General features: G+C 39.4%; 1 protein-coding gene across 1 annotated transcript in view; it reads right to left on the bottom strand.

Annotated features, from left to right (window-relative positions):
- The window catches only part of tfap2d (transcription factor AP-2 delta (activating enhancer binding protein 2 delta)), a 63,555-nt gene that overhangs the window by 8,288 nt on the left and 42,265 nt on the right, over positions 1 to 13,002 (bottom strand). Inside the window, exon 6 of the mRNA XM_078400068.1 lies at positions 12,570 to 12,711. Coding sequence (XP_078256194.1) covers positions 12,570 to 12,711 — 142 coding nt within the window. The remainder of the gene's footprint in view (positions 1 to 12,569; positions 12,712 to 13,002) is intronic.

Here is a 13,002-nt window from a genome sequence, read left to right as displayed (position 1 = left end):
AAAATGGGGTCTTGAAAGATAAGGATGGTCAATCGTTTTTCATTTTATGACAGTCCAGTAGATTCATAGAACTAATACTAATTATTAACACTAATACTATCACCGTTAGCTTTCAATAAATTCAGATTTAAATTTAAATTCCCCAGATCCAGTGGTGGGATACAAACTCATGTTTCAAGATCAAGGGTCTGGAACAATGTGTGCTGATCTAGTATTTTAAATGTTTCATTAGGATCTCCTAATGTGCTCGGGAACCTCATTAATAAGGCTATGAGGGTTGAGGCTATATCTAAAAAGTCTTCCTACTAAGTGAAAAATTACATCTGTGCCTTAACCCTTTTGAATGTTTTATCTTTATACTTCAGCCTATTAGGGCCATACCTAGTTTCATACATCAGACCATCCCCTTGTGATTGGTCTAGACTCCTTTTTTTAAATGTCTTCAACATAGGGCAGTGAATCCTTGGCATTATTTCCCTGAGAGGGCTTGGAAGCTCAGTGGTTGAGTATATTCAAGACAGAGATTGATAGTTTATAAAAAAAATGTTAAGGGTATCAGAGAAAAAGGAGACAGCATAAGGAAGTGACGTAAATGTGAAGGGTCCACCATGACCTTATCCAACTGTGGAACAGGCACGAGGAGTCAAATGATTTATTCCTGCTCTATTTCTAATATTTTTATGAAAATCACCCCGAGTGCAACAGATACTTCTTTAACAAAAAAGTATATGTTTACAGTTTAGTTTATTGTCATGAGACTGAGGAAGACTGAGGAGGAGATAAGACTTTTCTTTGCCTTCCATCACAGTGAGGGTGTGCCTGGAGCAATCACTGTGATGGCTGTTTGTGTTAAAAATTGTAATTGTGTGTCTTGTGTTTTTTTTGTCTACTGCCGGACCCTGACGTGAGAGGACGCTGGCGCTGTTTGTTCGCCGCTTCTCCGTCAGGACAGTTCGTTTGTTTGTTTTTATGTCTTGACTGTTTTTGTAAAGCATCTTTGAGTATTTGGAAAAGCGCTATAAAAAATAAATGTTTATTATTATTATTATTATTATGTGTACCGAGGTACAGTGTTCATATTGTGTTAATACTACCTTTTGATTCATAAGGCTTAAGCTTCTTCATAAAGCATGGGACCTCAGTTCTGGTGTATTATTTTTAAATCCTACAGTTAGTGTTTTTATGCCGAATACAGGCCATTCCAATTGCTGTCTTCTAGCCTGTCAGGAAAGATGTCACCAATCAGTCAATGATTAATACTTTAAAAAATCAACACATAAAGACTCGCACTTAGTACAAAGAATATCTGTGCATAAAAATTGAGAATCAATGCTTTGGACCCAAGCCACAAGAAGTCTATAGAAGAAAGTGTAATTTCTTTTTGGTATTGGTTTACTGTTGTCATGTGTATCGAGATCCACTGAAAAACTGTGTTTGTGCACTATTCAATCAAATCATGCTGCACATGAGTGCAATCAAGCCTACCCAGGTACAACAGGTAGTTTAAAGAGAAAAATACGAGGGGGTGCAGAATGGTATTACAGCATTTCAGTCACAGAGATAAAGTCCAAGGTCAGATTGATTGGAAAATCAGAATTACACCAAAGCTTATTAGAGATCCGAACAGTAGTCTAACTAGGCAAAAGAACTGTTTCTGAATCTGGTTGCATGTGCTTTCAATCTTTTGTATCTTTTATTTATTTGCCTAATTATTGAAACCGTAGACAAAGAAATTCTTGAAGGTGCTGCACTGAACTATGACTGTAAATATACTTTGAGTATTTATATTTTGATTTCATCTTAAACAAGAATTATTATAATTCAGAACTCATTCGCAGTAATATATATCTCTAAGTCAGTAAAACTGATTGGAAAGAAAAGTGAAAAGAAAAGGAAAAACATAGAAACAAAGACAAATAGGTGCAGGAGTAGGCCTTTCAGCCCCTCGAGCCATCACTGCCATTCAACATGATCATGGCTGATCATCTATCAGTACCCCGTTCCTGCTTTTTCCCCATATCACTTGATTCCTTTATCCCCAAGAGCTAAATCTAACTCTCTCTTAAAAATATCCAGTGAATTGGCCTCCACCGCCTTCTCTGGCAGAGAATTCCACAGATTCACAACTCTCTGAGTGAAAAGGTTTTTCCTCACCTCAGTCCTAAATGACCCACCCCTTATTCTTAAACTGTGACCCCTGAGGTGAAAAAAGCTAAACACCGTTTCCCTGAACAAAAAAACACGGTAGGTGCTTTCTGATGAAAATAACACTGAAAGCAGGACTTGGTTGAGGAAAGAGGTGATTGTGGAACAAAATGGGTGAGGTTGGCAACATGAACCATGGTCATTGTTTTAACTCCTGGCCCTAAACTCCATGTTCTTGCAAAAAGCTGTTCCACATGCAAGAGTGGAAGTTTGGTTTGCTGGAGGCTTGAATATTTTCCAGTAAGTAACAGTAAAGAATGATCAGAAGTGCCTACGCTGGTCAGCGCAAGTATACAGTAGATGGTGAAAACCCTTTGAGGGAGAAGTCTTTTCTGTCCTTAAGGGACATTACTATCTTGGCAAAATTTAAATCTAATTAATGCATATAGTTCTTGATCATTGCAACAATATGAAATATTATTTGAAGTAGACGCAAAGTCTTTACAAAGTGCTAAAGTTTAAAGTGGACTCTCTCACATTTTAACACCCAGCATACTTAAAACATCACCTCCAATTCCATTTGTATAGCCTAAAAACCAATGGCATGAACATTGAATTCTTGAAATTTAAGTAAACCAACCCCTTTCTCCCTCCCACCTCTACTTCTCATCTATTTGTAGAAAGGGGTGCTGCATAGAGAGTTGCTGCCTTACAGTGCTTGCGGCACCGGAGACTCGGGTTCGACCCCAACTGACTGTCTGCACAGAGTTTGTACGTTCTCCCCGTGACCATGTGGGTTTTCTCCGAGATCTTCAGTTTCCTCCCATACTCCAAAGACGTACAGGTTTGTAGGTAAATTGGCTTGGTATAAATGTAAATTGTCCCTAGTGTGTGTAGGACAATATTAATGTGCGGGGCGATCATTGGTCGGTGTGGACTCAGTAGGCCAAAAGGCCTGTTTCCGCGATGTATCTCTAAAACTAAAAAACTAAAACTAAAACAAAAACAAGGAACTGCAGGTGCTGGTTGACACAAAATGATACAAAGTATTGGAGTGTCAGACAGCAGCATCTCTGGAGAACATGGATAAGTAACGTTTTGGGTCAGGACCTTTCTTCAGACTCTTCTACTCATCTTCATTCCTCTCACCCCCATGCACACCTTTATTTCCATTCTCCCTGCCCCGAATTACACAGTGCTATTCTCCTTCTCCACCTCCTCCATCCATTTATCATCCATATGCTGGTCCTCCCATTTTTCTTCTCCCATTCCCTTCCACTCACAATTCACCTCTCCATTCATCCCCACATTTCACTCCTCACCCTTTCTTAACAGATTTCACTATTTACACCGTTTTGTCTACCCCATTTATCAGCTCCAGCTTTGTTTACCATCTCCACCTTTCTCTCCATCTGACCTATCCATCAGCCAACCCTTCCTTATGTTGATCCACCTCACTTGTTAGCTCTTCCCTTCCCTTCCATTCACCGCTTTTTACGGGCTATCTCCCCTCTACTTCATCAGTCTGAAGAATGGTTCTGACCTGAAACATCGTCTGTCCATTTCCCTCCACAGATGTTGCCTGTCCCACTGAGTTCCTCCAGCAGTTTGAATTTTTTCTTAAGATTCCAATACCTGAAGTCTCTCGTGTCTCATTAATTTTTAGTTTAGCTGTCAGGTGGAAACAGAGGCAGTGTGAAATCATGCATCCCATTACTAAAAATAATCTTGGAAACACAAGAGAGCACTCAAGTGCTGGAATCTCAAGTAAGCAACAAAGTGCAGAGGAATTCAATGGGTCAGGCAACATCTGTGCAGGGAAAATGTTAGATGGTATTTCGGGTGGGGAACCTAAAGACTGACAAATAATAATCTCTCAAGAACAGTCATCAAAAATGATATCAATGAATGCTAATAAATTTCTCAGCACCAAGTTGACATGTTTACATATTCTGTTGTGCTGCAGCAAGTAAAATTTTCATTGTTCTATCTGGGACACATGACAACAAACCACTCTTGACAATAAAATTGAATATAAATTGTTAAAAACGTGTAACATGAGAAGCATTGAATCAGATTTCATCCCAACCAAATCAATATGGATGGAATGGAGTAAATGGACTTGAATGGATTTAAAGAGACTTTGGCAAACCTATCCCATATTAACACCAATATACCAGTCACCATCATTTTTAAATGTGTCTTCCTATGGAACACTAATCTTTTTGCTGCATAAGATCTCTTGATTTTTCAAAACCTATCATCTATATACTAAAACTCTTGTTTGTTTGTTCCTGAACAACAGCCAAAACGGTATATGACAGTGTGACAATTTTAGGCCCACCTTACTCACTGTCATCCCTTTGGTGCTAATGGAATGTTTCATTGAAATTAGTGTTATATTTTTTAAGTTATTCACATTTTAAAGTTTAAATCTATCTCCTAGGGAGGGAGGGGAGAGGGAGGGAGGGAGGGGGTGGAGGATAAGGGGGGTTGAGGGGGATGGAGTGGTGGAGTGGGGGGGAGAGGATGGGGGAGGGGGGGATGGTGGGAGGGGGTGGAGGGACGGGGGGTGGGAGGGGAGGGGAGGGGAGGATGGAGGGGGTAGGGAGGGGGAGGAGGGAGGGGAGGGGAGGGGAGGAGGGGGGAGGGGGGAGGGGGGGGAGGAGGGGGGAGGGGGGAGGGGGGGAGGGGAGGGTGCTGCACCAATGCAGGAGAGGTTTGGGCCCAACAGGTCCACGGTCTAGTGCTTTAATAATCCTCTTCCCAACTTCAGGGCACACGGACAAAGAGATGTAGCAAGTATTCCGTGCATGTATCCTGGTCTTGATTGAACTAACTATTGGGTTTCAAAGGAACAGATTCTGACTGCTCTAAAAGTGGGCAAGAATGGACTTGGGCGAAAACTGCATATTGCATCCCATTACGAATGATAATTTTTTGAAGGAAATAAATCATAGCAGTTTTCTATCTGATTGACCCACTGCTACTAATTCAATAAATCTGATTCAATTACAGGATAATATCAATATTTATATATTTGCTGTTTTCATTAAATTTTATATACTCCTTCAGCTCCATGTTTTGTTATTCTCTGGCACGTTGCAAACATTCTTGGGAAAACTGGATTAGAATGATTGACACGTTCACAGCATGAAACTGGTTCATTTCACTTTTATGTAAAGATGCTACTGTTGCATTGAAGAAGTCAGGCAATTTGAGTGGTTACACCTGCATCACGGGAGTATCTCAGAGCAGCAGATCAAGGCACAGGGGACTTGGCACTGAGAAAGAACTTCACAGGATTACGCAAGCTCATGCTCAAAAGCTGCCAGGGAGCAATTTACATCCAGTTCCTGAATTGTTATTGTGAAAGGTGCACACGAGCGATGCCTTGGTTATCTAAGCAGCTGTAGAATTTATTGTGAACAGTGTACATGGGATATGTTTTGGCTTATGATGCAACTACAGAAATCAGAATGAAAGTGTCAGGTACAATACCTATTTTCAAAGTTTCTCTGAGACTCACTATATTTGTTCATCTCTTTGCAGTACCCAACAGTATCCACTATTGATTTTCTCCATGGATAAGAAAAGCATGTTTTGCATTAAATTATTTTTGCGATGTTATTAGGTAAATAGATAATTATATCATGCATAAACAATTATAATGGGAGACAAGGGTTTCTTAATAGAACAGATTCATCTATAGAAGACAGACACAAAAAGCTGGAGTAACTCAGTGGGTCAAGGAATAGGTGAGGTTTTGGGTCGACCAAAATGTCACCTATTCCCTTTCTCTAGAGAAGCTGCTTGACCCGCTGATTTACTCCAGCTGTCTTTGTGTCTATCTTTGGTTTTAACCAGCATCTGCAGTTCCTCCTTACAGATTCATATTTCGAATGATTTATCTTTACTTTCCTAAAACTTTTATTACAAAAGGCTTTTTTATTAAGTCTTGTTCATCACTGGTGTTAAAGCTGGAAGTGGAAATGCTGAAAGCATTTAGAGGGATATGCACCAAATGCAGCCCAACTCGTCCATGCCATACGTTGCCTACCTGAGCTAGTCTCATTTAACTGCATTTGGTGCATATCCCTCTAAACTTTTCCTATCCATGTACTTCTCTAAATTCCTTTCATGTAAATGTAATTGTACCCACCCTCTACCTTTTTCTCTGGCAGCTCATTTCACATCCCCACTACCCTCTGTGTGAAAAAAACGCCACAAAGGTCCCTTTTAAATCTTTCCCCTCACAGCTTAAACCTATATCCTCTAGATTTAGACTCTCTTATCCTGGGAAAAAGATTGTGACCATCCACCTTATTTGTGCCCCACGTGATTATATAAACCTCTATAACGAAAATAAGTAACAGAGTACTTTTTAGATTGGGGAATGTTGTGAACTTGGTGCCCGAACACAAACGTAGTTGAAAGCCAATATGCAGAAGATGACCAGGAAGGCAAATGGTACATAGGGTTTAAATATAAGAGGATTTGAACACAACCGCACAGATATATAACTGCTAATATATTTGATCACGGCTGTAAGGTAGTGACCTGGATGGTGGGCTTGCTATATATAGAGAGATATAGAGAGACAAGGTGTACATTCTGTGGTCTTTGGAAGAATGAGATGAAATCTCATAGAAATTTACAAAGTGATTATCGGGCTCTACAGGCCAGATGTGAGGAGGATGTTTCCCCCCGTGAGGAGAGTAGAGCAAGGATCAAGTCTCAGATCATTTAGTACAGAGATGAGAAGACATTTCTTCTGACAGGGTGTGGTGCATCTGGAATTTGTAACCCTGAGGCTTGTGGAGACTCATTCAAAACAGAGATCGATAGAGATCTGGGTGGCAGAGTTAGTAGTGTTGACGCCTCATTGCTCCAACAAAATGGGTTCAATCCTAATGTCTAATACTGTCTGTGTGGTGTTTCTGTGCTACCTCTGTGACCACATGAGTTTCCTCCAGGCACTCCAGTTTGTTCCCATCCCCCAAATATGTGTGAATTATTTGGTCACTGGGCCTCTGTAAATGATTCCTGAAGTGTAGATGAATCATGGCATCTGGGTGAGTTATTGGGGAAATGAGAAATGTAAAATGGGATTAGAGCAAATAGGTGCTTGATGATCAATGCAGACAATAGACCTAAGGGGCTGTTTCAATGTTGTATGTCTCTATGAATCTATGGCAGATTTCTGTATATTAAAGGAATCAAGGGAAATAGGGATGATGCAAGAAAATGTTGCTGAGGTAGAAGGTTATCTATGATCTTAATAGGCTTGAGTAGTCAAATGTCCTACTCCCTCTCCCATTTCTGTTGTTATGAAAGGTGGAAATAACAAAAACATAGAAAATAGGTGCAGGAGTAAGCTATTCAGCCCTTCGAGCCAGCACCGCCATTCAATATGATCATGTTTGATCATCCAAAATCAGTACCCTATTCCGGCTTTATCCCCATAACCCTTGATTCCCTTAGTCCTAAGAGTTAAATCTAACTCTAACTCTCTCTTGAAATGATAATATTTTAATGTTTGTGTGCAATAAGAGATAGAGACCTACAGATTGTTCTGCACCTAATTTATTCTATATCCTTCTGAGACCCTTCTATCTAGACCCTAAAATGTTTTATGCCGGTCAGTTAGGTCTTCTTTCAGAGCCCTTTGATCTAAAACCTAATCCAATCTTTCCTCTTGGGTACATTCTGTTAACATCCCTATCACTCTCCCCTGTGCCATCTCCAATACAATCATAGCATGAAAGGTCGGACTTCATTAACAGCTGAATGTGACTTATTGTGAAGAGAATGAAGAGAAAGGGGATGAAGTGGTATCATGGTTATACAACATGGAAACAGGCCCTTCAGCCCAACTCGTCCATGCCATACGTTGCCTACCTGAGCTAGTCTCATTTAACTGCATTTGGTGCATATCCCTCTAAACTTTTCCTACCCACGTACTTCTCTAAATTCCTTTCATGTAAATGTAATTGTACCCACCCTCTACCATTTTCTCTGGCAGCTCATTTCACATCCCCACTACCCTCTGTGTGAAAAAAACGCCACAAAGGTCCCTTTTAAATCTTTCCCCTCACAGCTTAAACCTATATCCTCTAGATTTAGACTCTCTTATCCTGGGGAAAAAGATTGTGACCATCCACCTTATCTGTGCCCCATGTGATTATATAAACCTCTATAAGGAAAATAAGTAACATTAATGGTAGTCTTGTCGAAAGTTAAGAAGATTCATGATCATGTTTTGATAAGAAATGGCTTTTGGAAATGGCGTAGAGCACTTGCTACGTTATTTCCTCAAAGGATTTGAAGAGATTGGTCTGGTGGTGTTGACTGAATTTACTGCTATCGCTTTGATTATTGTTTCATGAAAAACACTCAAATATATTCTATGAACAATAGACGCATTATTTTATCCCAGATTGAAGTATTCAATTTTCAATTTGACAATTCTATTGACTGTTATCTTGTTATTAGGCTATTTTCCTAGCTTCTCTCTTTGGCTAGAAAGTGCTGGCAGCATAACATCTATTAAAACAGATCAATCTGAGTTGAATGCATGATTTCAGTTATGTTCAGAGGCATGAGGTGATTAATGACTTCTCCATATGCAATTCCTATAGTAATTAGACCAGTTTGACTAATACATTATATTAATATTTATATATATATAGTATTAATATAAATATAGTGTATATATAATATTTAATATTATATTACAAGATAATATATTAACATCAATATACCATATTTATTACATTATATTGTAATAAATTTATATATAATAAATAATATGCATAATTTATATATTTTATATTTATATATATATATTATATAAACACAAATATGAACATTGTATATAATATTATTTATTATATACATTTAAAAAATATTATATTATATATTATATTTATATTAATATAAAAATATTTGGAAACAGTGATTTAATAAAATGAATTATAAGGGCTTCGTCATCATTAGCCATTTTCATTTCATTTATTTTCAGCTCAACTGTGCAGGACCTTTTGCAATGCGGTTCTCTCAAAATAAGGATAACGGATGTAAAAGATTGGAACCCTTGAATTTATGTCCATTAGTAACAGGTTTTAAGAGACAAATCATGCAAAAAAAGATTTAATTGGGATTTGCTTGTGCTAACAATCATTTCTGGCTAAATTAGAGCCACCGGGACACTGGCATGGGCATCTCTGTGCCCTCCTAATGTTTTTGGCATGTTCTTGGCATCAGTCAAGTCAAAATCACAAGCCACACTTCATGTTCCCTCCTCTGCTGGGAAGAATTGGAGCTTTAGGGTTCAACCTATGACTTCAATGTATGCTTAAAAAGAGAGTAGCACATTGTGCTGAAACCAGCAATGCAACATCAATTGAAGAGTGTGCACATTGATGTCTTGGAGCCAACATCTGCCATTCTCGGTGTTCAGCATTTTCAATGGTCCCTTCACTGTTTGCAGCTTTGTTGTACAAACCACATTGGAATTGTATACTGCAGCCATTGCCTCTTTGATCATCCGACATATAATAGAGATATGGGGATCACTCATGGCATGAGACTCAATCAGAGGAGATGTTTGCTTTTTTGCCACACCCCACTGTGACAAGTGGCCATGCATAGTTCAGACTTAGTCACTTTAGCATGTGAAGATTTCCATGTTACCCTCCCCTATGGTTTCCCAAAGCTCCATGACTGCATTTTATGCAACTATTTTGTGTCTGCTAAAGGAAAAGTTTCTTTAACATCCAATGTTCATCCTAATGATCATTTGGGAGCTTTATTGACATCTCAATTGATGCATCTCCTGTTTAGTGTACAATTGTCTGCTGAATTATTTTGATCTTATTGTTACTCAATTTAACAACATTTTGAAGGGGGTCCAGTGCCATGCACTGGTCAGCACAGGTTTACCACACCAATAAAGCTTAAATACAGTTTTAAAAAGGAGGATTATTTTAAGCACAGTTTGTATTCAACATAAATGGAGCTTCTGCAATCTTTACAGTAGTTTACAAAAGCTTTGATATAAATAAGACTTGTATGCAAAAATAGGTCAAACTATTCACTCATGTTTATTTGAGTAAATATTAAACTTCTTTCGGGTGAAAATGCATTTAGTGTACAGAAGTATAGGATATAGGTGTTTGTTCGTACTCCATGTAACCAAGTGGGTTTCTCCAGGTGCTTTAGTTTCCTCCCACACTCCAAAGACACACAGGTTTGTAGGTTACTTGGCTTTGGTGTGTAAGATAGTGCATGATCGCTGGTCGGCGCGGACACGGTGGGTCAAAGGGCCTGTTTCTGCACTACATCTTTAAAATCTAAAGTCTAAAGCATGTAAAAGCTTTCAGTTATTATGGAACCACTTTCTACACTCAATCAGAAAAATAGAATAACTTTATCAAACAACCTGCTGGACCACCCCACCAGGTGAGAGCAATTGCCTGATAACAATTGGGAAGAAGCTGTCCCTGTGTCTGGAGGTATGCATTTTCAAACTTCAAGTTGCCATTCTGGGCTTTCCCATTTGCTTGTATTTGGCCCATTTCTCTCTAATCCTTCTCTACCCACATATCTGTCCAAATGTCTTTTTCAAAGTCATATTCTTATCCATTTTATTCGTTTCCTCTGGAAACTTGTTCCAGAAACAGACTACCCTCGAAGTGAAAAGATTGCCTCTGAGGTCCCTCTTTAAAATCCTCCCTCTCACCTTCAACCTATGCTCTTTTAGAATCCTCTACCATTGGAGTGTTCACTTTATCCATGGGCCTCACGATTTTGTATACTTCAATAAGGTCACCCCTCAGCCTCCAATGCTCCATCGAAACATTTTAAGCATTTGTGGGTCTTTGGATTTCAATGTGAAGGATGTAGCAGGTTAATGTTTATTTTTCATGATAAACTAATTTTCACAAGTTTTTATCAACATTTCTTCAGTTACCTGTACCTTTAAAAAAAATGGATGGAGGAACATGGATCACATCAGGCATCATGTTTGGCTTAGACATTGTGGATTGACAAGACTGTTCCTTTGCTGTATTGTGCTATGTAGGAAGGAATTGCAGATGCTGGTTTACACTGAAGATTGACACAAAATGCTGGAGTAACTCAGCGGGATAGGCAGCACCTCTGGAGAGGAATGGGTGACATTTCAGGTCGAGACCCTTCTTCTGACTTCAGTCTCTCCAGAGATGCTGCTTGCCCTGCTGAGTTACGCCTACATTTTGTGTCTATTGTTCTATGCTCTATGTTCTAAAAAAATATCTACTGCAATGTTTTGTTGCTTCATGTTAGGTTTTGCTTTTACCAATGTGCAATTGTTTGAGTGGCAGCTTGTGGACACAGTATTTTTGTAAAATAGCAAACTCTGGATGCAATTTGTGTTCAAAGCAGAAACTCTACCCGAAATCATAAACAGCACAGGAAAAATTGCCACTAGTTCACTGAATGTATGTAAAATCGAGGAACTAACAGGCCAAGATCTGTCTTTTGGAAATGACTATTGGGGCTTTACCCTGGTGAACAAATACAATGCCTGTTATGATATTATAATGTAAAGGCCCACTTGATGAGTATGTTGACATCAGGCAAAGCATCCTGGACAATCTCTGAGAAACCCCCCTCAAAAAAACCCCCAAGAAAACAACAAGCTAAGAGCAGGAATAGGTCACGGCTCCTCAAACCTACCCTACCATTTGTTATGATCATGGCTGATCTGCCCTATGGCCTCATCTCCTCTCTGTGGCCGTTTCTCATCATCCTCAGTTTCCTGATCTTTCAAACAATTACTTATATTATCACCATATCCCTTAATTTGAGATTCTCCTACCCTTGGAAACATCTCAACATCTATCCTGTCGTACCCCCCTAATATGCTTCCATAACATTCTCTTTCCACTAAATTCCAAAGACACAACACCCAACACAGTAGCCTCAAATCATTAACGTATCCCTTTAACTCAAGGAGTGCTGTTAGTATTATGATAGGAGCTGGCTGTATTGTGTAAGAAGCTATTAGGAGCTGGTTTTGAAGGTTTCAGCAATTAATCTAAATGCTGCCAATTGCAAGAGCTTACAATGGATCACAGGAGAACGCCACACGGAACAGGCATAACGTGGCAATACATTGGGAAAACTGACCATGCTTTATTCATGTGATCCAGTAGCAATTTTTGCTGTGCTGTTTATGAGCACAGACCTCAACGTACTTTCAAAAGCAGTATTCGAAGGACCCACAATCCTGATTTTAAGCTGATCAAGCAATTTCTAAGCCAATGGAGAAATGGAGATCGACATGGAACCAAGAGTCAGCAGTTTCAAGGAAAAGTGGATGTTTTTGGACAGAAAACCTATCATTAAAAAAAAAAGAGAGAGCAAAGCAAACTACCTACTTTGTTGCTAGAATCATCTTTTTCCTTGGTGCCTGTTCTTTGGGCTCAAGATGCTGCCGGGCAAGTTGTTCCCCCACTGCTTTGGCTGGAAACTCTGTCTCACAGGTGTAGCCGAAATCCCGGGCCAAATGGAGGGCTTCACCTAAGTGAAAAAATAAACTACTTTTATTTCCAAAAGATGACTCCGTAAGAACATAAGGCAGAGGAGCAGAATTAGGCCATTCGGCCCATTGAGACTACTCTGCCATTTGATCATAGCTGATCCATTTTTCCCTCTCCACCCCATTTTCCTGCCTTCTCCCTGTAACCTTTGATCCCCTTACTAATCAAGTACCGACTAAACTCCCCTTTAATGACACCCAATGACTTGGCCACCTCAGCCATCTGTGGCAATGAATTTCATAGATTCACCACCCTCTGGCTAAAGAAATTC

Source organism: Rhinoraja longicauda, chromosome 5, assembly GCF_053455715.1.
Source record: "Rhinoraja longicauda isolate Sanriku21f chromosome 5, sRhiLon1.1, whole genome shotgun sequence".
NCBI classification, from domain to species: domain Eukaryota; kingdom Metazoa; phylum Chordata; class Chondrichthyes; order Rajiformes; family Arhynchobatidae; genus Rhinoraja; species Rhinoraja longicauda.
This window is presented reverse-complemented; position numbering and strand designations above follow the sequence as displayed.